The 26,987-nt window shown below is 44.7% G+C and overlaps 1 protein-coding gene across 2 annotated transcripts in view; it reads right to left on the reverse strand.

Annotated features, from left to right (window-relative positions):
• The window catches only part of ASTN2 (astrotactin 2), a 600,456-nt gene that overhangs the window by 26,310 nt on the left and 547,159 nt on the right, over positions 1 to 26,987 (reverse strand). For both annotated transcript variants that reach the window (XM_045074025.1, XM_045074024.1), the window contains exon 17: positions 23,879 to 24,020. In XM_045074025.1, coding sequence (XP_044929960.1) covers positions 23,879 to 24,020 — 142 coding nt within the window. The remainder of the gene's footprint in view (positions 1 to 23,878; positions 24,021 to 26,987) is intronic.

Consider the following 26,987-nt stretch of genomic DNA (forward strand, 5'->3'; position numbering starts at 1 on the left):
TACAGAGAATGAACTGGTATTTGCCAGATGGAGGGGATAGGGGGATGGACAAAAAAAGGTGAAGGGGATTAAGAGGAACAAAGTTGTAGTTATAAAATAAGTAAGTGATGAAGATGGAAAGTACAGTATGAGAAACATAGTCAATGATATTGTAATAGTGTTGTATGGTGACCGGTGGTGACTACACTTATCATGGTGAGCATTGAATAGTGTACAGAATCACTAACTCACTAAGTTGTATACCTAACTAATACACTATACTTCAATAGTGAAATTTAAACATTTTTGTGATAAGAAAAACAAATGATACTTTTTTTTTCCTTCTTCTTCATGGAATTGATCGCTCTAGCTAATCAACTGCAGTTTATTTTTAAAATTTTTAATTGAGTACAGTTACAACAGTATATTAGTTTCAGGTATACAATACAGTGACTCAACAATTTTATACATTACTCAGCGCTCCTCAAGATAAGTATACCCTTAATCCCTGTCCCCTGTTTTACCCATCTCCTACCCACCTTCCTTTACTCCGATAACCATCTGTTTGTCCTCTAGAGTTGAAAGTCTATTTTTTGGTTTGTCTCTTTTTTCCCCCCTTTGTTCATTTGTTTTGTTTCTTAAATTCCACATGTGAGTGAAATCATATGGTATTTGTCCTTCTCTGACCTATTTTGCTTAGTATTGTACTCTCTAGATCCATCCATGTTTCAAATGGTAAGATTTCATTCTTCTTCTTCTTTTTTTTAACTGCTGAGTAATAGAGTCAATTGATTTTCAATAAGAGTGAAAGAATAGTCATCTTTAACAAGAGCCTCTTCAGCTAATGATGCTGGGATAACTGGATAGCCACATGCAAAGGAATGGAATTGGACCCCTATCTCACAATATATATTTATAAATATATATGAATATATTTATATATATTCCATATATATATATTCCATATATATGTATGTGTGTGTATATATATACACATGGAACTTCAAAATGGATCAAAGGCCTAAACATAAAAGCAAAAACTAAAAAATTCTTAGAAAAAAATAAAGGAGAAAATCTTCATGACCTTAGAGACGATGATGATTTCTTAGATATACCCCCAAAAGTAAAACCAAAGAGAAAAAAATAAAAGACAAATTGGGTTTCATCAAAATTAAAACCTTTTGTGTTCTAAAGGACAATATCAAGAAAATGAAAAGACAACCCACAAAACAGGAGAAAATATCTGTAAATCATATATCTGATACAAGACTAATATTCAGAAGATATAAAGAAGCATTGCAACCCAACAATGAAAAGATAAATAGCCCAATTAATAAATGGATAAAACATCTGAATATGTTTTTCTCAGAGAAGACACAGAAATGACCAATAAACACATGAAAATGTGCTCACATCATTAACCTTAGGGAAATGCAAATCAAAACCATAATGAGACACTGTCTCTTACCCATGAAGATGGCTATAACAAAAAAGACAAAAAATAACAAGTGGCTGGCAAAGATGGGAGAAACTGGAACCCTTATACATTGTTGATGGGAGTATAAAATAGCACAGCCAGAGCAGAAAACACCTTTGCAATTCCTCTCAAAGTTAAACACGGAGTTAACATATGACCTACCAATTCTATTCCTAGGTATATACCCAAGAGAACTGAAAACATATGTCCATAAAAAAACAAAGTTTCATCGCTGTCTTATTCTTAACAGTCAAAAAGTGGAAAATAATTCAAATGTCCATCAACTGATGAATATACAGGATGTCCATACAACTGGATATTATTCAACCATAAAAAGAAATGGAGTCCTTATTCATACTACAGTATCACTGAACCTTGAAAAGATCAGGGGAAGTGAAAGAATTCAGACAGAAAGGCCCTATATTGTATGGTTCCATTTCTGTGAAATGTCCACAATAGGCAAATTCCTAGAGACAGAGATTTGTGGTGGCCAGAACCGGGAGGAGTGGGCAATGGGAGTGACCAATGGATACGGAGTTTCTTTTCCAACTGATTAAAATGTTCTGGAATTACTTGTGATGATCACACAACTTTCTGAATATCCTAAAATTCACTAATTCACTGCATTGTATATTTTTAAAAGGGGTGAATTTCCTGGTATATGAATTAGACCTCAAAAAAAAAAAAAAGCTGTATAAACAAACAAAACCAATGGTATCAATCTAGAAGAAGCCTGCGTCCATAAAGGTGGCCAGGCCATGAATTTGGGGCCTGGGCCTCTAATACCTGTAGCTTTCTGCTCTCTGAGTTTGAGCAAGCACCCCCTGCCTCAAGTCCTGTCCCATAGTCACTCGTATATGCAGAAAGGGGACACAGGGGACCTTCAATGAAAACATAAGTGGAGAGTATGGCTCTGGTTCACAGGTAGAGGGTCTGTGGACTGTAGCAGAAATGCTCAAAACTCCAGTGTGATGCGGCACTTAGGGACGCGGACTTGGAAGTGGGGAAAGTCATGCTGTTGCTTACAGGCTATGTGACGACCCTGAAGTCTTTTACCTCCTCCAGCCTCAGTTTGTGCTTGTCAATAAAATAAACATGGTTCCACCTGCCTCACAGCATTATCAGGAGGCGTCCTCCGGGTAGGCAAGATTCCCTTAGCTCAATTCCTCACAGATATTAACAATTCAATCCATAGTTAGAATTACTTTTTTAATGATCACCCCCTGTAATTCCTACGTCTCTGATAAAAAAAAAAAAAATAACTACTTTCAATCCAATGCAGCTTCACCTTGAACCTGGGGCTTATTCCCAACAACCGACCCTGGTTCCTCTCTCTGCTTGGAACGTTCTCTCCCCAGCTCCTTCGCTCACCTCCTTCAAATCTTTGTGCCTATGCCTCCCTCTCAATGAGGTCCTCTTTTAAATTTCAGCGTCATCCAAACGGCTACACCTAGAAGTGTATTGGAATCCCATTTACCCAGTTCCATTTTTTTTCTTCGAATCTATACAGTCTTGTAATATATTATATGATTTCCTTGTGTGTTATGTTTATCGATTTTGTCACTCCTGCTTGAATATAAAACTAACAAAAACAAGGACTTAGTCTGTTTTATTTACTGATATATCCCCAATGCCAAGTCACCAGGTAGGCCTTCAATAAAGGTTTATTGAATACGTGGATATGCACCTATGAATGTGTGTGTGTGTGTGTGTGTGTGTGTGTGTGTGTGTGTAGTTTAAGTAGAATGTGAGACATTGCATGTGCACTGCTCAGGGCAAGCGTGGGTCCTTTCTCCTACACTTAAGCACTGGAAAGCTAGGAGAAGGAAGAGGTAGAAAAAGAAGAGGAGAAGGGATTACAGTTTTCACAAACTCAGAGACTTAGGAAGGCTAGTCCCTCTGTGGCTATTTAAGCAGCTGTTTGCTTACTTTACCATAGTGTTAGAGACCTATGTGCACCCAGGTGCCTTGGCTGTAGCTATTATAAAAGGAGGTGCAGCCCAGCAACTCTATGCACCAATGGACATTATGTAAAACGAGATTAAAAAGAAATATAAAGTCATAGTCCGTGCCCATCAAGGGCTCCCAATTTATTCAACTCTGCACACACACACACATATTTCATATATACATATCATTTTTGCCAATCATTGACTATATGTTATCTAATTTACTCCTTATAATATCTTAAGTAGATTGAATTATCTACATTTATGTTTACAGATAAAGAAACAAGGTCTCAGGGATCAAATGAGAATGCCTGAATCACACTGGGAGTACTTCCAGAACAGGGCCCAAACCCAGAGCTGACCTGACCCCAAGTCTGCATTCTTTGTATTACACAATATGACCACCATGAGTTAACAACACTTCAGTCTTCATCCAAAAGGCACTAATAATCCTACTTGAACAGATATAACATGCCCTCACCAACCAATGATGAACAAGACAGTGTGGAAAGTTAGGCACTGGTAGAACTAGTCAGAGGGTGTAAGGGTTTGGCAAAGTCCTCCCCTATAGGGGAGCAATGAAAGCTATTCCCCGTCACCAGTTTGGGAAGGCCGAGCAATGGAGGGTGAAGTTCAGTGGTACGGACAGCATGGCTTAAAGATCGGTTCTTCAAGCCAGGCTGCCAAGAAACAGGTCAGAGATGATGAAAGCACACTAGACTTGGACGTGCAGTATCTCAGCAGCACTCCCAGCAGAGATGGCAGGCAGAAGAGCTGGCCACAGCTGCCCAGAGAGCCCTGAGGGAAGCCTTGCCTGTGTCAGTCCTGAGCTTTGCAGTGCACTCAGAACACTCTCAGGCTGTGAAATGCCTAGCGCCCGGACAGTCTTGTCAAGTGGCTTGGTCAACCTCCTGGTTTAACTAAGCCTGAGAGAGAGCAATCAACTTGTCCTAGGTCACACAGTAAGGTCAAAGCAAACCCAAGGTCTGAACCCAGACCGCCTGCCTCCAAGACAGGATGCAGTGTAGACACTTAGCAGAGTGAGCAGATTCACAGCGAAAACAGAGAACACGGCTGAGAGTGGGGTGCCTTCCCCAAAGGTGTCCTCCTGCCTCCATTCTACTTAGCATTGACCAGCCAGCAGGGTCCCCACACAGCCTTAACACTGGACCGTTTTTGCTCTGTTTTGATTTTATTTTGTCCTCTTCTCACTCCACTGATACTAGCTCTCTGGGCCACACTGCCTTATTCTCTGCTTGCCCATACAGACTAACTTACCGCTTCTTCCCAGCAGCCATGATGTCTGGTAAGTCAGTGTCAAAGACTATAGGCACTACAGGACTGATCCCTGTTTTCCCAAGAAAGGGATTCTGCAAATGGGCTTCAACCTCCCCCTTTGTGCACACTGCAATGCCAGGCTCAGGGTGGTGTGGTTCCTCTGGAAGGATGTGTGCCCCAGATAGAGCAGAGGCTACATCTGCGTTCAAACCTAGGGCCTTCTGCCTCTACCACTAGGACCACACACTCCCCAGCACGATGTCCCTCTTTGTTCTAGCCAGTGGGTCTGATCACTGCTGTGCACTCTGGCAACCTCACAGAGCCTCTGTTTACTATCTCAGAATCCCAGCCACCGTCCGGCTCCCTTTGCCCTGTAAAGATAAGCCTCTTTGGTCGACTGGACACATCGGCCTTAGAATCCTTGAGCTACTAGAATAAGGGCAACAGGCTGGCTGGGCACCGTGGGGGCATCCGGGCCTGATAAGACCTCGCCACGGCTGGACAAGCGCTCAGAGACGTAAGGCTTTGCGTAAGCACGAGATTAGAAGGATACATTATTAAAATATTTATTTTCTTATAGGTATTGACATAAAAAGTGGGGTGGGGGGGGAAGGTTCCCAGGAGAGATAAGACCCAGTGAGATTTTCAGTGCCTTGGTTTTGAATATACAGTTGTTACAGAAATTAAGATGATTAATAAATAAGAAATAACAAAAACTGTGTTGGTTGGAAGCTGCTGTACTTTCAATTTGCTCACACAGGAAACTAGGGATGCCAGTGGAGAGTAAAAAACAAAAATTCGAGCAAACAGATAAACATAAACTCACTTTGCTCTGTAGACGAGGCTGATATAGACTCAGGAGAGTGGTTGTATCTTAAGAGGGTTGGGAGAGCAGAATCAGGCTGGTGACGGGAAAAGGGTAATCATCAAGTCCATTTTTAATTTTAATTTCTTTTGGGATAAAAGAAAGAGCCCTGAAGCAAGTGCAGCAGGGCCCCGGCCGGTCTTAATCCTGTATGGTGGACACCCGGTGGCTTATGGAAGCATCTCCATATTTTCTGCATTTTATTTTCATTTTCATGATTAAAGCAAACAAATGAATACATCCCTGACACCTATCAATTTACACATTGCAAAGCTTATTACACAAATAACCTTGAAAGCAAGACAAAGCAGGGTTTATTGCCCACATTTTACATTCAGGGAATTTGATGTTTGCAGGGAGGGTGGAGAGGGGACGTTTTAATCAAGGACAGACACAGAGTGGCAGTGTGACAGAGCTGGCGCTTAACTCAACTCCTGGTGGAGGGCTCCTTGTGCTACATTCACCTTGACATGGAAGACACAACTACTCCCTCTTGCAAAAAAATCTCTACAAGGCTTGGGTTGGTCCAAGGACAAAGACGGCACCAAGACACTTCTGAGCTCCGGCTTCCCGGCCCGTCCACCCACCTTCAAATCACTCTGCTCTCCAACAATGAATCTTGATGTCACTGGTCCAGTAAATGTTTCCTAAAGCCAAGATAGAAGGCTGGGGCTCCCAGGCAGTTCTACCCAGCACCCTGCTTTGTAATCACACCAGCCCATTCTCCCCGTGAACCTTCTTGTCTATTTCCTCTTTGTGAGTTGGGGTGCTGCCCCCTGAGCAGGGTTTTCCATCTTCCCACCTCTCTGAGATAGAGCATAGACTATGAGGAAACACAGTATAAGTGCAAGACTGTGATTAAGAATCCGGGTGTTGGCATTAGAAAGACCTATACGTGGACCCTGGTCTGTTTCACTTCTGTGAGCCTCTATTTCCTTGACCGTATCAAGAGGATAATATTTATTCTTCTCCTACCCACTTAAGCCCCCATGTTGCATCACCAAGATGGGATTGGGAGGGAGACAAACCATAAGTGACTCTTAATCCCACAAAACAAACTGAGGGTTGCTGGGGGGAGGGGGTTTGGGAGAAGGGAGTGGGATTATGGACATTGGGGAAGATATGTGCTTTGGTGAGTGCTGTGAAGTGTGTAAACCTGGTGATTCACAGACCTGTACCCCTGGGGATAAAAATATATGTTTATAAAAAATAAAAATTATAAATTTCTCAGTTGGTAAAAAAAAAAAAAAAAAAAAGAAAGAAAGAGGATAATAAAACTCAAAGGACAACAGGATATTTTTGTTGTTGTTTTCAGTTTTGTTTCCCGTATTTTTTCTGGAAGCAGGGTGTCTGTGTCCACTTAAGAGACCTCTTACTGTAATTTGGATAGGAGCATCCATCTCATGTCCCTAATGTGGGGATATCACCCAAGCAAAACAACTAGAGTCCTTTCCTGGGGGTGGAGGAGGATGTAGGGAAGAGGTATGGCCCTCTTTTTCCAAGATCCCAGGCATGAAGGACCATCCAACCCTATGCCAGGGTCCACCTCCATCCATGCATGAGGAAAACCCAACTCAAAATGCAGCCCACACACATCAAGGTTAAGACAGAGACAGAATCTGTGAATATCACCTACACTTAGATTCGGCTGGGTCCGCAGTCAGCACGCCTGTTGAACTTCCCAGTTACGTAAGTCAATACATTCAATTTTTCCCATAAGCACTTCTGAGTTTCTGCTATTTGCATTCGTAAGTCCAGCTTCTCATATAATCCTGAACTATCCCTTAGAACATTATTATGACGATGAAACAAGATAACGTTTAATCACATACTTAATGTAGTATCTGGCGCATTCCTAAATGTCCCAGCAGTGGTGATGGTGACGGTGGGAGATCACCATTATTATTAATCAAACTGTAGTGGACCCTTGTCCCAGAAGGAGGACTGCCCTTCTGCTCGGCTCTCCAACTCAGCTTAGTGACGGGAAAATAAAACTTCTGCCACTGCCTGGTCATGTGACCTTGGCCAGATCTCTCTCCACCTGGAAGTTGGGAAGAACCAAACTTCGAGGCTCTGGGAAAGATCCATACCTGTTCTGATGGGGCCAAATGCTTCTTCCTCTGAGTGTCTCAGTACCTAGGCCATGAAGCTATAGCTGACACTGTCCTCTTCTGCCCTTGATCTTCTGTCCTTTACTTGCTGCCATCCCCACTGGGGCGTGAGCTCTCTGGGAGAAAGAAACCATATCCCGTTCTTCTTTCAACACTATCAGCCCCTCCTATGGTAGTGACATCCCTAAAGAATTTCATGCTATTTCACACACAGATGAGAACCAAGTACTCTTAAAAATTAAATGGGGATTTTTTTCCAACTCACAGAAGCTCACTTATTTTTTATCTTTCAGAGGATAGTTACAATTCACAGTATGGGCTTGGAAAAATGGTTTCTGGTTACCCACATTACTGCTCTCCCCGGGGCCAGCCTAGGAAGCAAGGGAGTGAAGTAGAGTTCTTACCAATAAGCATCAGACAGGACAAATTTGTGTCTGCTGAGGAGCTATGTCTGGCTCACCCCTCACCCTGTCTCAGTCCTGTTCATCGGACACTGTAAATTTCAACCACCCTCCTCTCTTCCAGTTCTAGTTACCACTAGAACTCACTGCCTCTCATTCAGGCCGTGGAAAGAGCTTCCTCATTTGCTTCCTACAGTTCTCTCCCACTTCCAACCTACTGCCGTTTTTATCAGCCAGAGTGAACTTTCTAAAGGGCAAATCTGACAATGTCTACTAAGCATCTGGTTTAAAAACTTAGTGACTTCCTTAAGATAAAGTCCACCCTTCTTAGCCTAGAAACAAGAATCCCTTTATGATCTGACCCCATCAATCTCTTCGGCCTCACCCACCAAAACCGTCCTGTTGCCTGACGGGAACTTGAGCAGGGCTTGTAAATTGCTCTGTTGCCTTGCTATGTTGCCTTCTTCCTATGTCGCCTTCAATAGCTTTCACCTATGACTCCCTCTCCATGGAAGATCATTCTCCTTTCTCTCCCTACCTGCATCGCACTGATCCTGCTCATCCTTAAAACAAAACTAAATTATGGCTCTTCCTGGCCAGGTTTCACTGGACTGAGAGGCATTCTCTCATCTGAGTTCTCACATCATGGGCCACGTTTTCTCATGGGCTCCATGGTGGCAGGGACATTGTTCATCTCTGGGTCCCCAGAATGCATGTCAGGGCCCTTCAGAGATGTAGAGACTCAAAACCCAATGGAATGATTAAATACCAGTGCTAACAAGGAGGATGTTACATTGGAGCACAGCCTTGGAGACAAAGTGTGCGCTGGCTAAGTAAGGAAAGGTTAAAGGACATCCTTCCCGACTGCCTCCCCAAATTCCTGTTTCTCCCCACCTTTTTCCATAGCTCCTAACTGGTACAATATCGTAGACCCAGCTCACCAATTTTAATTGCCTTTTGTATGGTGGTTTGCATACACACCCAGCTCGTCCCAGCAGAAGAGGGAGGTCTGATTCAGGGCAGCTGCCCCGCCTCATTTCTCTAGATGTCCCTCCTAGGGCTTCTCAGGAAGGAACACAGTATGCAGGTTTAGAGCATGAGCTCTGAGATCAGAAAAGACCTGTTTTCAAATAGTAGTTCTGCCATTGACTCCCTTAGTGACGTTGCCCACTTTACTAAACCTCTGCAAGCCTTCATTTCTTTACATCTAAGGTGAGGGGAGAAAACTGTCTGCCTCATAGGATTATAGCTTAACCTTACAGATTAAATGTAATATTACAAGCATTCATGTATCCAATGAATATTCACTGAATGCCTCCTGCATGTGTGCCATTGAGTATATGGAAATAAACACTATGTTGACTCTCACTGACAGTCAAGTCTCAGAGGTGACAGACCTTAATGCACACATAAATATGTCATCTCCCAGTTTAATAATTGCAATTAGGGAAAGGAGTAAGGAGGCATAATTTAGATTATGGGTTGGGGATGCCATTTGAAGAAGCAACATTTAGGCTGACGACTGAAGAATGAAAAAGACATGCAGCATGTGCCAAGGCCCTGTGATGGGCGGAGGGCACTATCTGGTGCGGAGCAGGCTCATTCAAGGCTGATACGACATCAGGAGAGTCTGGACTCATGAGCGATGAGGAGCTTGGGCTCCGGAACCAGCTAGTCTGAATTGAAATCCTGGCTCTGCTACTGACTACGGCATGACTTTAGGCAAATTTCTTAATTCTCTGGGCTCTGGTCATTTCATGTGTAAAATGGGAATAATAGAGCTCTGTCCTCATTGAGTTCCTAAGAGGACCAGACGAGGTGATTTATGTAAAGCATTTACAACAGCGTCTGGCATGTCGATAGCACTCTTTCAATAACAGCCATTCATATCACTGATTCTTCCTTTTTTTCTATGAAGTATTTACATGGATACTATCATAAAGGAAGAGGCAAAGGTCTTGTCTGAAGAAGACATATCCAAGCTAGGAAATGAAAAAGAATAATGGGAAATTATGGGAGGTTGTCCAATAAAATACCAGGAACTGGGGTTGCCTCTTTGTAAACGGCTTAATCCATGCCTCTAGGGTCAGCACATTTTATGTGCCAATGGCACTCCTGAGATGCCTCCGGGGGACTCCCTTTGGCCTGACATGCTTAGCTGGATTTGGACAAGGTTACTGAGATTCCTGGAAGAACGTATGATTCTGAGACAGTGCCTTATTTAAAAATTCACAGGATTAAAGCAAAAACAAACAAATAAAAAACCCTAGGGATTACCTCTTTTTTTAAAAAAGATGATTTGTTGATTTAATATCTATCTAGAAGCCAGCAAAAATTGCCGGTTTATTTATTCTGTAGCTTCTGAGTGTCTTCCTGGCCTGTGTGCGCTCTCTTTCTTCTACTGTTACAGGCCATAGATACAGTTAAGAAATAGCTATTTAGGTCTTAAGTTACTACACTCTTGAAGGAGAGAGTTCTGGGGCAGGCTTGTGATAAGGATGAGAAGGTTGGATGCCGTCCGTGGGAGTCAGGCAGGCAGCTCACCCAAGCACCGACTTCCCCACAAGTCAGACAGGCCCCTGGCCTTCCTTGCTTGTTTCAATCTGTGAATGTTTCCCAGAAAGAAATAGTAACTTCTCCTTTTTCTGGCAGGGGTGCCTGATGAAACTCCTTGAAAACAGGGCCTCTCCCTCTCCTTCAGGCCGGCCTCACACATGCTAATGCAAATGAGTCCTGACCCCGCCAGGGGTCTGCGGGAAGGCTGCCAGGAGCTTTAGAACAAACATGCAAAGAATGTTATTTCATTTCTGGCATCCTGGGGAAAGAGGGGTGCAGAGAGGGAAGTTGGGCAGTTGTGGGGGGGAGGGTAGGGAGGGTGGGGGTGGGGGGGTGTGCGGTGGGAGGGGTGGAGCGGGAGAATTAATGTGAATGCTTACTGCCATAAGACTGCAACAAATGGAAAGGATGAGAGGAAGTTAGTATAAACAAAAGGTCTATCGGGGGCAGGAATTGACATATAGAACAATGTTTTTCGTTTTTAATTTGACAGACACATTGTGAGGTTGATTTTTTTTTTTTTTTTTAAATTCCCCCTTTCTGGACAAAGGCTTGGTCTCAAAAGTTAGATGTATTTTTTCAAAGGTCACCTAACGATGAAATTTAAGGCAGATTTTAAAATGCTGAATTCTGTGCTGGATCCTCTAAAGGAGGCTGGCTTACAGACGTCCAAAACACCTGTGAGCACCACAAGCCCACTTCCTAGGACCTCCCCATCCGCTCCTCCCTTTCTGCCTCTCTTCTGATTCCAGATTCCTAATCTCTTACACCAAAACGATTACAACAGCTCTCTCAGCGTCCCTCCTCTAACCCACACACCATGGAGACCATTCTAGATCCCAATGTAGCCTTCTCACGGCTGCTCAGAATGAATCAGTCACTGGTTCCTTAGTCTGCCTTACAAGGCCTTGCAAGTTCTGCCTCTCGAACCTCATACAGTAAATATCTCAACTGTCCTGAACCTTCTGCTGTTCCTTTATGTGTCCCTTTACTTTCCAACCTTCTTGTCTTTATTTCAGCTGTTCCCTCTGTCCAGGATGCATTAACTTCCCTAATTCTAAATGGTCAACGCTATCCACTCGTCCAGACCCAGCTCCGACGCACTTCTCCCGAGGTACAATGCCTGTGAGAGATCACCAGGCCCTCAGAATTTCCGTGCCTTTATTATGGGGAAATCACCCCCCACCCCAGAATAACTAGCTGCTCACAAGTTTGTTTCCAACACTGGACAAAGCTCTCTTAATCTGAGCTGTAAGATTTCAAATTTCAGCCCCACCACAGCCTCTAAGAGGAATGCATAGGAACATGCCAAAGGGGACTCTGGAGCCAGGCATCTTGTGTTAGACTCATGGTCCTGCCATTCACCAGTTAGGTGGCCTGGAACAACACACTTAGCCTTTCTTAGTGTTCTTAGATATAACACAAGGATCCTATAGTACCTGCCTCAGAGAGTACCATATTGTGAAGGATCCAAGAGTTAGTGACAGAACTTGATAAGTGGTTGGTGATGACAGTGACTGGAAGGCTGTTATGCCATTGCTCTGGTCTTGACTAAGTCACGAATGCTTATGTGAAGTAGTGACTCCATCCATCTAACCTACAGTAGCCATTACTGTCCTTTGGTGTTTGCTGAATGGATAGCCTATTAAATACCTGGCCTTGTGTTAGGGGCTCACAGACTCCTAAAGCATGGGTTCTAAAACAGGTCCACTCTTGGAGCCCTGACAGTCTTAGCTCCCTCTCATCATGAGAGCTGTATTTGGGATGGGTTCAAGGAGCAGTAGAAGAAAAAGAGGAAAAGGGAAGGCGCCTCTTATTAGGTCAGATATCTGGTGAGAACAATCCCAAATTTGTTGCATCTTACATCCCCAAGGCTCCTGAAAGATGCTCAGAGAGAATAGAGAAAAGTGAGAAACTTCCAGGACAGTTAGCTGATCATGAGTCCCCTTTATGGTCATCCTTGAAGAAGATCTACTAAAGAAACATCTTGTACGCACTTGGTATATACTTGACAATGAGCACCTACTGTGTGCTCAGCACCCACGCCTGAGAGCTAGGCATGTGTTCCCCACTCCCTACTTGCCTCATAGTGAAACTAATGTAGTAAATAACAGTATCCTCACCTTACAGGCATGGACACTGAGACCCAGGGGAAATAAGTATCTTATATAGCCAGAAACTACCTGACATTTGAACTGACCCTAGGGCAACCTGACTCCAAACCCTAGGCTCTCTGCCTCTCAGACACCCCATTCGATAAGGGGCACGAGTATGCTTGGATCCAGGACAAGAAAGCAGCAGGTGGTCTGCATGGGAGTTGAGAGCCCTGTCTAGCCCAGCTCTGACACTGATTCTCTAAGAGAATCAGATGGACAGGCCTGGGCCCTCCCTGATCTTCAGTTTCTCCCATAAAAAGAGAAGGTTTAGGTCAATGACTTCTGAAGCCTTGAGCTCAATTATGTTGTATTTCAAATGTGAAAGCACGACGGGTTGTTGGTAAATGGGAGAGACTGTCCTTGGGGGAAAGAAGAACAGAGCAGAAAGAAAAATGCCAGAAATCTGGATTGTGTCTCGCGGCGGAGTTTCCACACATCACTCACGTGATCCCCCGCAGTCTGCTAACACCTTTCCAGCGAGGACTGCTCACAGCAACAGCCTCCTTTACAGGTGGAGGTGGCAGTCAGGGGGACAGACAGCCCTTTGGCATGCAGTGATGGACCCACACCTAAGACAATGGGAGCAGGGAAATGTCAGGATGTGCAGCTTCTAGCCTGGGTCCACTCCTCTCGTCAGTTCCTAGAGTCCTAGAAACCAGAGCAGGAAGGGGTTTCTCCATCCAGTCCCTTCCTTGTAATCAGGAAGAAACTGAAACTCAGGAAAAGGAAGCTCTTTGTCCAAGGTCCCTTGTGGATGGGCAGCAAAGCCGAACACAGAACCTAGAGTGGTGACTTGTGACCCCATCCCAGGATCCCCTCACATGCTGAACTGTCTCTGCACTTCCCGCTCCAGCAAGGTGAGCCTAAGGTAGAAGGCGGGGTCAAGGCTTGTTGGAAAGAATCCTGGATCAGCCCTCAGGATCATTCTCTCTTACTCCCGGCTCCTCTTTGATGGTGAAGTCTATGAGTCTCTCAGGGCCTCCGCTTCCACATCTGTACAGTGAGAGCGCTTACCTAGATTAGGCATTCTGAATTAACAACCTGCAGGCGAATTGTGACTTACAGAATTGGTCTCCGTGACCAATTTTAAATTGGTTGCCAGCAAGTACTAATTCAGAGATTTCACTTAAACTCCTAGATTTATGGCCTGGAATATTTTTTCAACACTGGGTCTATACACTCACATAGTAATAACTGTCTAGAGTTAAGTGTTCTCTGCTCCATTTCTAGTTTACCACAGTCCCCACCACTCCCTATTATAAATAACCATCGCTGACCCACTGACGTCACTTAAAAGTGCTCCCTACAAAGCCTAGCTGAGAGTTCACCCCATGTCCCTTAGCCTCCTGATACTCTGAACACGAGGCTCTCACTGCACCCGCACCCCCTCCCGAGATTACCATCTCAGTGAGGGCCAGCATTAGAATGTTTGCGGATAGGGCCCTAGCAAAATTCTAATGTCTGCCTCTGTCTTCACATGGTAGATACCAGAAACCATGCCAGATTTAGGAACCAATCTAATCCAGCATGAGCTCATCTTGATCCTTGTTCCATTTACAAAGACTTTATTTCTAATAAGGGCATATTCTGAGGTTTTGCACAGACACGGATTTTGGCAGGGGGATGGCGGTGGGAGCAGAGGTGGTGTACTCCTCAGCCCAGTGCAACCCCTCCTCTTACTTCCTCAGGAAGACTTGGCAGTAATCGGCAGAGCAGGCCTGCAGGAGACCTGACTGGATTAGCGGCCCTTCCAAGGGGTTCTCACAGCCCCTGGACATCTCCGTCAGAGCATGAATCATCATGGAAAGGTCTCGTCTCTTCTGCTTCCCCACTGTACCTGTGAGCTCTGTGAGGACAAGGCTGTATGTATTTGGCCTATTGACTTCTGCATCCCAAGTACCCAACCTAGTGTAAGACACATTGCAGATGCCCAACAAATACGTCCTTTTCCTGAGCACTCTGACTGTTCTTAGAGGTTTCTGGGACTGAGCTGAGCCCCTACTGCTTCAGTATGGCCCAACACATGCCCTACTCAGGGCACCACTCACTGGTTCCCCAAATGTGTGAGAACCCCACCCTCTCCCTTTCCACACATCAAATGTCACCTACCCCCGGACTCTCTACACACCACAGTCAAAGGGTCAGAGTGGTCATCAGAAAACACAGGTTTAAATATAACCTGCCTCTCCTCAAGCTTTTCTTCACTCCCCACCACCTGCAGGATAAAGTCTGGCTTCTCTGCCCGGCATTCAAGGCCTAACTTTCCAGCATGGCCTCAGTTCCCACCCACCTGCCCTCCATGAGTTCACACAAGCAGTCTGTGCCCTGTCCCTCCAGAGCTCTGGCTAGTGTCCCATTCCTGGATGAAATCTTGACGCAGATTCAGAAAAGAAACAGCCTGCCTGAGAGTCCCCAGCAGGTTTTAGGAGCCTCACTGTCTGTCAGCTGAAAAACAGCTTTATTTTTCCTCTACCGAGTCTCTCTTGGCTTGAGATGCATGGCTGTATATGCTTCTGGCTTGAGGACAGCCCTTCCCCTCTCTAGGGCCCCAACTGTGCACTGTGGAGAGGTCAATATGACCTGATGCTAGAGGGAACTGAGTCTTGAATCGCTAGGCTGCCTCTGTCACGACTCCCCACTCCACCTCCCAACCAACAGGACAGGGCACCACAGCCATGGAACGTCACATTCCATTCAGGTTTGGCGCATTAGAAGCCCTTGGCCCCTGCTTGGCTTTGAGACCCTTGGCCATACCTTGGCTGTTGGCTCCAGACCATATTATGGGCTCAGACTCTTGTATTTAGGCTGGGGTGGGGAGTCTATGGAAGGATGAAAGAACAGAGATCTTGGGACTGAGACAGAGACTGAAAAGTGGTAAGTAAAGGAGAAGTGACAAGACACGCACGTGCAGAGATGACAAGTAGAAGAGAAGGACACACGGACTGGTTAAAAAAAAAAAAAAAAGACAGACAGACAATGGGAAGTCCGAGTGACACCAAGAGAGAGGCAACATCTGTGACCAAGACAGAGAGAAAAGTAGAAAGTGAGAAGGAAAAAAGAGGGGGAAAGGAAAAGAGTCAAAGAATAAAGAAATGGACAAAGGGGAGGGAAAGATGAGATGTTAGAAAAACATGAGGGGAGAGCAGAAGAGACGGCGATGGAAGGAAGGTGGGTACGGAGGGAGGAAGAGAGAAAAGTCGAGAAAGCGAGGGAGAAGGGGAGCGGTGGGAGGGGCGGAGGCAGGGGCGGAGGGAAGAAGGATTGAAGAGGAGAAAAAAGAACTGAGACAGTATCACACTGGGAAGAAAAAGCCAGTAAAAGAGCAGGACAAGAATTATCAGGCCTGTCTTGGCTCTTTGCCTTGGTGTGTCCTGGATCAACCTTGGGCCTCCGCCTCAGCGTGCACTGGTCCAGGGGCTGTGGCCCAGGGCCCTGGTCAACATAGCAGGCTTCTTCCGTGCCTATCTTCCTTCTCCTAAATGCTGAAAGTCCCTTAAAAATTGGGCCTGGTCACACTGGGGACTTGGCTCAGGAGGCCCATTAATCAGACAGGGTTACTGAAACAGAGAGAGAAGCCTAGGGCCTTAAAGCTGAATGAAGCTTTTCCATTCAGACTCAAACTCTCCAGTCACCAGGGGCTTGAGTCTCTCCCTTTGCCTCCATTGTCTCTTAAGACACACAGCCTGTAAATTCACAAAATGGTTTTTTTGGGTTAGCCTCATTCAATCCCTCTTCTACAAATGGAGACCCGGAGGCCTCCAAAGGAGAACATCCTTGCCCCTGGCTTCACAGCAGCCCAGAGCCAGAAGCAAGATGACCCTTGGGTCTCTCGCCTCCCATCATCTGGGCAAGTACTTTTGGAAGCCAGCCTTAGAGGGCTCCTGATGACTTTCATGCTGTTTCCAGTAAAGTCTGTGCTGATTCTTGGCACGAAGAGAGGAAATGAAGAGGGTAGGGTAGGAATGTAAATAAAGGGAAACTTTGGGATTTCATCTAATATATAATTATAGTATTCATGGCGGTGGCCTTGGCTACTTCTGCAATGTGCTGCCCAAGCTGTGCCCAAGCAGGGGTGGTGTCCTGGGGGCATTGGGGGTCTGGCAATGCTCCCTCCATCCAAAGTCTCCAATCTCTCTGGGCTTTTGGAACAGCATCTTTGGGCCAGGAGTCTGGACTTGTTTGCAGAAACACATGGCAGTCTGGAGACACTGGGAAACGACTCGGCAGATGGGAGCTGGAGATCCTGGGTAGCTCCAAACGGCATGGGGAGCACATGGCTAAGAGAAGCAGAGGTCCCTGTACAGACTTGGAGTTCACCTGGGGCTGTGGCCACGCCAGGACTGCAGAGGCAGGAGGAAGTTTGGCCTTCGGTGGTTGTAGCCAAGTAGCTTTTGGTGTGAGGACTGCAGATCTATTTTCCATATTGCTTCCAACTCATCTGGGCACACATGGGTCTTTGCACAAAAGATCCCTTGGAATAGATTCTACCCCTTAACCCTCACCATTTCTACATGGCTAGTCCTTCTCATGATCTAGTGCAGAAACTTTGAGCTCAGGCTCTGGAAATAAATGAGCTGAATTCAAAGCTTGGCTTCTCCTCTATTACTGACTTTGAGGCTTTGGTCAAGTTACCTTAACTCTCTGTGCCTTAGTAGCCTAATCTCTTGGATAAGAATAATAGTAATTGTCTTAGAGAGTTCTTTGGAGGATTAAATGAGCTCAGGTTTATGGTAGGTTTGTAGGTAGATAGGCAGACAGACAAATCTCAAGGTAGATACAGAGACAAAGACATAGGGCACGAGGATGACCTAAGTACTTAGTACTAAGACAATGTCCCCTGCATATCTGGTAAGAAAGGCAGTTAGAGGTTGTGAGTGAGTGAAGGGGAAAAGTCAGTGTCTCTAGACTTGAGCACCGACTTGGAAACATATTCAAATCCTTCAACAACCATTTATGGGCTTCTTCATGGGCATCCGTCACTGTTCTAGGTGTCAGGGATAGAGGATAAAAAGGCAGACGCAGATCCTACTCTATGCAGCTGACAGTCTGGTCAGAAAAGATAGACAACGAAGGAGCAAACAGATACCAAACCATTAAGCTTTATAGTAAGTACATGGCTTTGTGTGTCTATATGTGTGGCAGGAAGGATCGACGGCGATCATGTGGTCAAGGAAGGCCTTTGTAAGAACATGACATGATATTTAATTGCAAACATGAAGGAGAAAGGGAACCATCATGGGAACCATCATGGGGAAAGCCAGGAGAAGTCCACCCTCAGAAAAGGGAAGAGGTAGGAGTAGAGACCTTGACGAAGGAAGGATTACTGCTACTGCCACGTTCTACCAAGTGCCTGGGGATGATGAGTAAACAGCCAGCGTGAGAGATAAAAGGTTAAACGTGTTCTCCCACTGGAATGCTGTGAACACAACAGGGTCAACATGCAACCCAGGCTCAACCGCTTGGGTGAAGACTGCTGTCACCAATGGTAATGACAGTGATGCTCCTTGTTCTGCCATTTATTAAGTCCCGACAATGAGTTAGACACCATCTTGTGCTCTTTCCCTGTTTCTGTCTATTGAATCCTCACAACCCTATGGAAAAAGCCCTCCTGTGATTCCATTTTACAGTTGAAAACCTGAAACTCAAGGAGGTTAAGAAATTTGCACAAGGTCACACTATGGGTAGGTGCTGGAGTGGAGGTAGAAACTTCCCTCTGCCTTAGTTCAAAGGCCTAATTTAAAAATATGGACATGAAGTGGGGAGTGGAGAGAGGCATGTGGATTCAAAATGCCTACTGCCCTCCCCATTGTTGATCTTTGACAAATGGGGTGACCGAGAAAACCCTTCAGGAAACCTTCGGAAAAATTCAAGCACTTCCGCATCTACTACTCCTTTTAATCTTTGTGACGACGCGAGGAGGTGGAAGTAATCATCTCGTTTTACGGATCAGATTACTCCGTTCCCAGATGAGACGGGTGAGTGTGAGGCATCCTCCCCGGGAGTCTGCAGGCTGCCGGCGGCGTCTGCCTGGCCCCAGTGGTCCTTCCACTGCAATCAGGGTTGCTTACAGCTCAAAGCCCCTCCCACTCCTATGCTCGGACAGCTCTGCACGTGTGGTGGACAAGGACCGGGAGAGCATGTGGGCGAGGGGAGGGGACGGTGGGTCTCAGAGTCAGCCTGGGTATGAATCTCAGGTCTATGTCTTCTTGTCATGTGATCTGGGGTGGAATGTGAACCCCTTTAAGGCCCAGTTTTCCCCACAATGAAATAGGAGGTGAGGAGGAGGAGGATGACATCAGCCCCACACGGTTCTGGCGAGGATTAAATGAGATAGCACATGTAAATCCCCACTGTGGTTCCTGGCACAGGGTGAATGCTCAGATGACTACTATTCCCCCCACTACTGCTATGATCCAGGGAGGAGGCACTGGGTATTAGGGTGTAGTCCACATCCCTGCCTCGGTGTGCCCGTCTCAGAGCACAGAGTTGAACGTTTCGATTTCATAAAAAACAACATCAAAGCCAGGGGAGAGGGAAGAACTGGCCCCAAGTCTCACTTGGGAGTCAGTGTGGGAATGGCTGTCTGACTCCTGACCTCAGGCTTTTTTTTTTTTCTTTTTTTCCCACAATGCCTTCTCTCCTCTAGGGCCCTGGTTTTTCTTTTCCTCATCTCCTCCGACTCCACCCATCCCTGCTAAGAAAGAGCCCCTCCTCCCCCCTTCCCTCTGGTCCCACCGTGGATGTTGGCACATGGTTGTAGTACCCAGGCTCCCTTGGCATTCTTTTCGCAGAGCTGAGGCCAGGGAGGTGAAGGACGGGCCCGGGGCAAGCCTCTGAGTGTGTGGGAATGCACCCCCCCTCCCCAGGAATTGGGCCTGGCCGCTGCTGCATGTTTGCTCAGGACCCTTTGGCAGGCAGCCACGATTAGAGAAAGGCAAGGCAGCCAAGACAAGACAGAGGCTAATTACCTTGGGTAATAGGAAATTGGGGAACGGCGACAAGAAGGGTGTCTAGGCCTTTAGTCAGGCAAGGACAGGGACCATGAGTGCCGAGCCTGGCCTGACCCATCCATCTTCAGTGGGAGATTCCTGCTCGGGGGTCACTCTCCAGTTCCAACAACCCAAGGGTGCAGGAGCTGGCCACACTCTCAGCCCTTCTGGGGACCCTCTCTCTGCTGTTCTTTGTTTGTTTTCATTCAAAAGCAAAACAAATGGAAGAAATAAGGAAATTCAATTTAAACAGGGCCCCAATGCTGATGTTTCTGTTTTGCTACACCCGGGTGAGCTTAGGACAGAAAATCGGCCTTGACTTTCACTCCTCCAATTGGTCTCAATCCTGTGGTGCTGTGTAAAATTACACGGATGGAGGGGCTGCAAAAGAAATTTGCCTTCCTAGGTGAAGTAGTGAGAGGGTTGGATACTCAGCACAAGAAAGAGAGCGAGAAACAGATAGAGAGGAATCCAAACTTAAGTAAGAAATAGGATAGAGACACTGAGTTAAACACAGACAAACAGAAGTTAAGAGAAAAGCAAATGGAAAGGCAAAGAAGAAGAATGGCTGGGAGAATGGCAGATAGACAGAGACCGTGAGCTACGCAGAGCAGATGTACACAGAGAGGCAATGAAAGGCATGAGAGCTGTCCAGAGACGCAGGGAGGCACACTGGGGTAAAACCAGAGAGAGAGAGAGAGAGAGAGAGAGAGAGAGAGGTAGAAGAGTAGGAAGAACAGGAGCCCAAGAGGAGAAGGAGAGACAGAATGAGAAGAAATCTTACAGCATAAGTATGCATTTTCTGAACCCTCAAGCTGGGACAGATCTAGCACATCTTCACTTTGAAGTGTTGAAACTGCAGAACAAGGAGACGACATCAATGTTTAGCCCAGGGTCCCAGAGACAGAAGTGGCAGTAGTGACATGTGAACTCAGACTACCTGCCTGAGAGACTGGCCCTCCATGCCTGGGTCACCTGAATCCTGTTATATCTCTGGCAGTGTCCGTGGGGGATCTGGTGCCCTGTGCTTAATGCAAACCTAGAGGTCTGGACCCATGATCTCTTTGCATACTATTTCCTTCCCAAAGGATCCTGAATGGTCCTTTTTTCCAGGGCTAGCACCACCCCAACCTGCCACACAGGGAATGACTCCTCTAGGACAGTCCTTGTCAAAGATACAGATAACCATCAATGGAGTCAGGGAGAACAAAAGAGTATATGCAAGGCATTCTGGTAAACCCTGTCCATGGAGTTTCTCCCTTAAGGCTTTCCCCTTTAACCTCATAAGACCAAAACAATTACCAGCTCCCTATTTCCAGAGAAGACCCTATGGGACAGAGCAGTGAGAACTGGCTTTCCCCAGGGCAGGTTCTGAGGACAGGGAAGAATCAGGATTTGTACTCGGCTCAGCCTGTCCTCCTCCTATTGCCACACACAGCCATTTCAACCCAAGAGTTAGAAAACTAATTTTGGTAAGGAACGAGCACGGAGAAAAGGAGAAAACCCAAGAACTGACAATGCAACTATTTTAAAACTCAAGACTGAGTTGGTCAGACTTCACGGAAGGAAAGCCACCAGCAGGATGAGAGATGGGTCCAAACCACACCCTGGGCTCCTTGTCAGAACTGCCCAGATTCCACAGCCATTAATAAAATCAATTTCAAAAATAAAATAAAGAAGTCTTCAGAGTTAGCGATGACAAGCTCATGACAAGCATATTTCCAGGACGGAAGAAGAAAGGATGGTCCTACTTCAAGAGGTGGGAAGGGGGGAGGGGTGTCAAGCAGAAGGAAAAGAGGTGAGGGAAAATGACATTTTAAATGTCATTTAAATGTCAACTGATTTGTCAGCTCTCATTGCTCTCTACATAATGGGCCTATAGGATTTCAGACTGGCTAATGTCAAGGCTCCACAATGTCACCCAGAGACAAGCTTACAACTTGTGTCTCAGTGGATAGGAACCACCTGCCAGGGCTCTGTCCCTCTCTGCTAGATGCTATCCCAGTAAGTTGGCAAAAGGAGGAGAAGGGAGTTAAAGTTAATTTTTTAGCCCAACAAGGACAGCAAGAACAACAGTGGTAATAGCTTACACTCTCACTGGGAGTTCATCACCAAGTAGAGAACTTTTGTGCACTATCTCGTCAAATCCTCTTGAGGTCCCAGTGAGTCAGACACCATCATTATCCCCATTTTCACACAGGAGGAAATGGAAGCCCAGAAGGTTGAGAAGCTCACGGGGTCACACAGTTGGTAAGTGCAGGATGGAGACTGGAACCCAGATCTGCCTCCCTCAAGTGTATGCGCATAACCGGGAACAGAGGAATCAGAAGTCAGCCATCATGAAACCTTCCAGAAATGCTACTTTCTTCACATAATCATAGTTTTTAGAGTTGGAAAAGACCTTATAGCTCTTAATTCAGTCACGTACTTGTATTTTATAGACGGAGTGATCCTAGAGCCCAAGAGGTTAGTGTAGCACTCACGGATTAAGAAGCTAGGGAGTCATGATCTCAAGATCTGGATCCCAAGTCACCACTTAAGGGCTAAGGCAAATGCTACCTTCTCTAGGAAGTTTGTCGAAATGTCTCACAAGAGAGATCTGATAGCCTGTGGTATTTTGGAGATTCCATTCCTGGAGCTCTCCGTGTCCCCAAATGATTTTGCGATTCTGACAAAATAAAATTCGGGCCTGCACATCTACGACACGGTCAGTTTCTAGCTTACAGTGATATTCCTGAGTTTGGTGTGTAATCTGTTGAGTGTTAACCAATGAGCCTGAATATGCTGGGTATTCAAAAGAGTGCCATGGTCTTTAGAAAAAAGTTTTATCTTCCAGAGGAAGTAGGGACAGGATATGGTTTGGAGGTGAAGGAGATTCACATTAATTCTCATGCAACTCTACAGCCTAGGTTTGATTATTACTTTTTTTACTGAGGCTTATAGAGGTAAAGGAACTTATTTAAGGTGACATAGCTAAAAATCTCAAAGCTCAATCTGATCCCACAGTCTGTGGTCTTTCATACGAAGTTATAAGTCATTGGAGAATAGAACCTTTGTCTTCATCACATTCATATGATTTCTTAACTTAGGACCAAGTCACAGAAAGTCCTCAGAAAATGTATGCTGAATAAGTGAGTTATGAAGAAGCAAAAATGTGAATGAATGAATGAATGAATGAAGAAGTGATGAATAAGTAAGTGAATGAATGATGGAGTAGAGGAATGAACAGATGAATGGATGGTTGGAGAAAGAGAGCAAAGGGGAGAGCAAAGGATAGGAGGAGGGAGGGACTCATGATTAGGTAAATGGGTAAGTAAGAGGATCACTGAGTAAATAAAAGAAAAACAAATGGTTTCAATAACTGGGGAAATTGGTTGCTAAGGGAAGTGGCCTGTAGTTTCATAATTAGGATACAAGAAGACAGCTTGTCTCTAGAACCCTATGTAATAGTTTATGATGGGTGCAACACAATGCAACCATACTCGCTGAGCGCAGAACAAAAGAAAGATGAGGCCCCTTTTCCTCTGAGATTAAGAGCTGAGCCTTGGAATGACTTCCTTTTGCATCTCTAGAAGTTCGAATGCAGTGACTCAAGTGTACTCTGTGAAGCATTGATAATGGCATCATTGCTAAGGGAAGCAGCTGAATCTAGTAAAACAAGCTAACAAATATATACACACACACACACACACACCCCATATATAATATATAACACACACACACACACACACACACACACATATATTTCGGATCACTAATGTAATCTTTTTCAGAGGAGATACCATAGAATCGAGAAAAGAACACCAGGCAGGCACTCCTGTTCCAGCCCTCCTTGCTAACTTGCCACGTTCCCCCTCTGGGTTACAGATTCTTCATCACTGGGAAAAATGATTTTGTGGGCCCTAGTCTCCCCGGACCCTTCAGCACTAACCCTGTATGATTCTCTGGCTTATTGTGGCCACACATCTCCAGTGGACTCTTCTAAACCTCAGATCTCAAGGAGCACATATAGGCTGGCCTATCAAATATCTGGTTGGCCTGGACAGATGACTCACACTTTGCCTCCCAGACTTAAAATCATCCTGTTTCACACTCCCCGCACACACAGCAATCTTACTTGTAGAGACCGTCGGGCTCCAGACACTTGAAGATGACGGAGTAGATACTGACTTCAGGGACCTCTCCATGGCTTCGACCAGCCGCTACACAAGATGTACCCAGGCCAGAGAGCAGGTCATCAGCAAAACTCAGGAACTCTCCTAGAGGGAGACAAAAAAAGATGAGCTCTCCAGCTCCAGCCTTGGTGAACAGACATTCTTGCTGCTGTCCAAACCCATGAAATGTCTGGATATCATTATCAGGAGGATTAGTGGACAAAACAAGCATAGCACATGAACATGACACAGATTAGTATCTAGCCCTAACGACTCTGTTTAAATCTATGCTGGAATCTTCTCAACTGGAGAGTGGTCATATCAATACCTACCTTTTTGAAATTGTAGCAAGGCTCAAATAAGGTAAATTACTGTGTACTAAAAATGCATGAAAAGACAACAGGGGAATAGTACTTACTGTCCAGAGAAAATTCCTGGTCTTGTTCCTGCTGTTAACTTCCTCTTAATTACTTGAGCAAGGCCCTTCCTTCCTGGGATTGCATTCTCCTTTCTGGTATAACAAAGTAGTTGGGCCAAGGGTGTAAGGTGGGTTTTCTATCACATGGTCACTCTTAATGCAGTGATATTAAATTCATCAAGTGTTATGTTGAGATGGACAGAAACCGGGTCCAACTAAGGAGGAAAGAGCTCCATGACTGATGAGTGATGAAGACTACGGGACAGGAAGGAACAGTGGAAAAGCAAGTGCCTTCAGCTCCATGATTTCTTTTTTTTTTTTTTTTTAAGATTTTATTTATTTGACAGACAGAGATCACAAGTAGGCAGAGAGGCAGGAGAGAGAAAGGAGAGAGAAAGGAAGGGAAGCGGGCTCCCTGCTGAGCAGAGAGCCCGATGCGGGGCTCGATCCCAGGACCCTGGGATCATGACCTGAGCTGAAGGCAGAGGCTTTAACACACTGAGCCAGCCAGGCGCCCCCAGCTCCATGATTTCTAAAAGTCGATTTAGCCACTGGATTTTTAGGAAGCAGCTGAAGTTTACTAGAAATGGGCCTGACTAAAAAGAATAACTGAATATTTTTAAATCTTGGGATCTAGTTTCAAGTCTGTTAAGAATTTGCTTGATATCTTGGGGCAATTGAATTTCCATCTCTGTGTCTTAGTTTTTCCTCTGCGGAATCAAAGGGTTAGAAACACTATTAGAATTTGAAAAAAAAATTAAATAAAAACACAGATGTACAGAAAGATTGAGTTATGCAGACAAACATTATGGTACTATTTAAACCAACAAGAATTTAGAAACAACTAAATGGTAATGATATAGAAATAGCAATATCATTTATGGTTCAATGATGCAATGGAATATTTTGTAGCTATTAAAAACAATATTGTGGAAGAATATGAAATTATATGAAAAGATATTAAGCTAAAAAACAGGCTATGCTATTACAGATTAATCTAATGTTTGGTGGAAATTTTACGTTTATATCCATTTCAAAAGAGAAGGAAGAAATTATAGCAAATACATAATAGTGGCTTTGTAAAGTGAGATAAGCAAAAATGAGAGAGGAAAAAACCCCCATTATTTCTGTTTTTTTAAAATTACCTACAATGAACATGTATTACTTTTGTAACAAAGAAAAAAAATCAATAAAAAATTACTTAAAAATAGATAAAATAAATGAGCCAGACTAAATGGCTTCTAAGTTCCCTTCCAGTTCTAAAATTGGATGATTTAGGGGCAAAACAAGCATGAGAGTTATTTTATACCACACAGTAAGGAATAACAAGAGGCCTCCGTACGGTTCATTCCTCCTCCTTCCTGTCTGATATGGAATGCTGCATACTCTCTCCTCACTTATTCTTAGTAACAAACAAGAAGAAGATGCCCACTCAACTAAATTCTCTCTATTTGACGTTAAGGGCAATCCAATATAATGGAACTAGCATGGAACAGTAATATTGGCCAAGCGTCCAAGAAGACTGTGACCCAAGGAGGCACTGAGAGGGCAGAATATACAGATCACCTCCTCTGGTCTTTCAAAGAAAAGTTTCATTCTGCACTCACAAGTAAATGAGGTTTAACACTTCTCTGACTGAACCATCTGGATGGGCCTGGGATTTCAGGTAAACAACAGTTCTACAAAGCATTTCTTCCTACGGTCCAGTATAGCAGAGCTGGTGTGCAGTGTTGTTCTCCACTGTTTACAATGACAACTACAGTTCATAGACTTGACCCATCGTGCCAGAGGAAGGGTCTGAATCAGGCTGATGTCAGGTTGACACACAGGTTTACCTGCTATTGTTGGGACAGACTTGGGACTGAATTCTATTTCCACCATTTACCGCAAATGTCTTAACCCCTCCAAGTCTCAGTTTTGCTTTCTGTAGTACAGGGTCAATAGCTCCTACTGAGTTTGGAGTCTAGGAAGAAAGGATGAGTTTCAGAAAAAATTCTTTGTCTTGAACCAGCAGTTATGCTAGAGAATGAAAAGGTAAATGAAAACCTGATTCATCAAAGATTTTGGTCTCCCCATTTCTTTCAGAGGCCCCTTATGTCAGCTTCTTTCATAGTAACATCATAAATCAAGAAAGTCACTCTGCCAATAGGTACTAAAACAGAACAATGTATAGGGTGAAAAAATGAAGAAAGGGGGAAAAACATGGAATTACTCACAAGAGGGAATAAGGGTTTTGTTTCTCTTGGTTTCTTAGGATTTCAAGTCTGGCAGCTTGCATTTGTTTTCTTTGAGCGTGGACCCATGTCTGTCTGCTTTTCAATTTGTTTCTAGATAGCCATTGAAAGAGTTGGCCCCTCATGAGGGAATTCAGTATTCCTGTGGCCTGGATTAACTATCTTCAAGCCAAAATATGGTTGACATTCATTTACAAATGGGCATAGCTTTCCAGATATTTCAATCCATTTCAGAATAATTTGGACCCTGGATAAAAGCCTCATAATATGTCTGAGAAGTCAGTAAGATAGGCACACTATCCTAAGGTTTATAGGTTTAGCTCAAGTGAAGAAACTGGATAGCATGGTGTATACAGCTAGTCATACCGGGGGCATTCTAAAGACATGTAGTGACCAGTTGTATTTGGGACTAAATACACA

Source organism: Mustela putorius, unplaced genomic scaffold, assembly GCF_011764305.1.
Source record: "Mustela putorius furo isolate JIRA1106 unplaced genomic scaffold, ASM1176430v1.1 tig00537301_pilon_pilon_pilon, whole genome shotgun sequence".
In the NCBI taxonomy this organism is placed as follows: domain Eukaryota; kingdom Metazoa; phylum Chordata; class Mammalia; order Carnivora; family Mustelidae; genus Mustela; species Mustela putorius.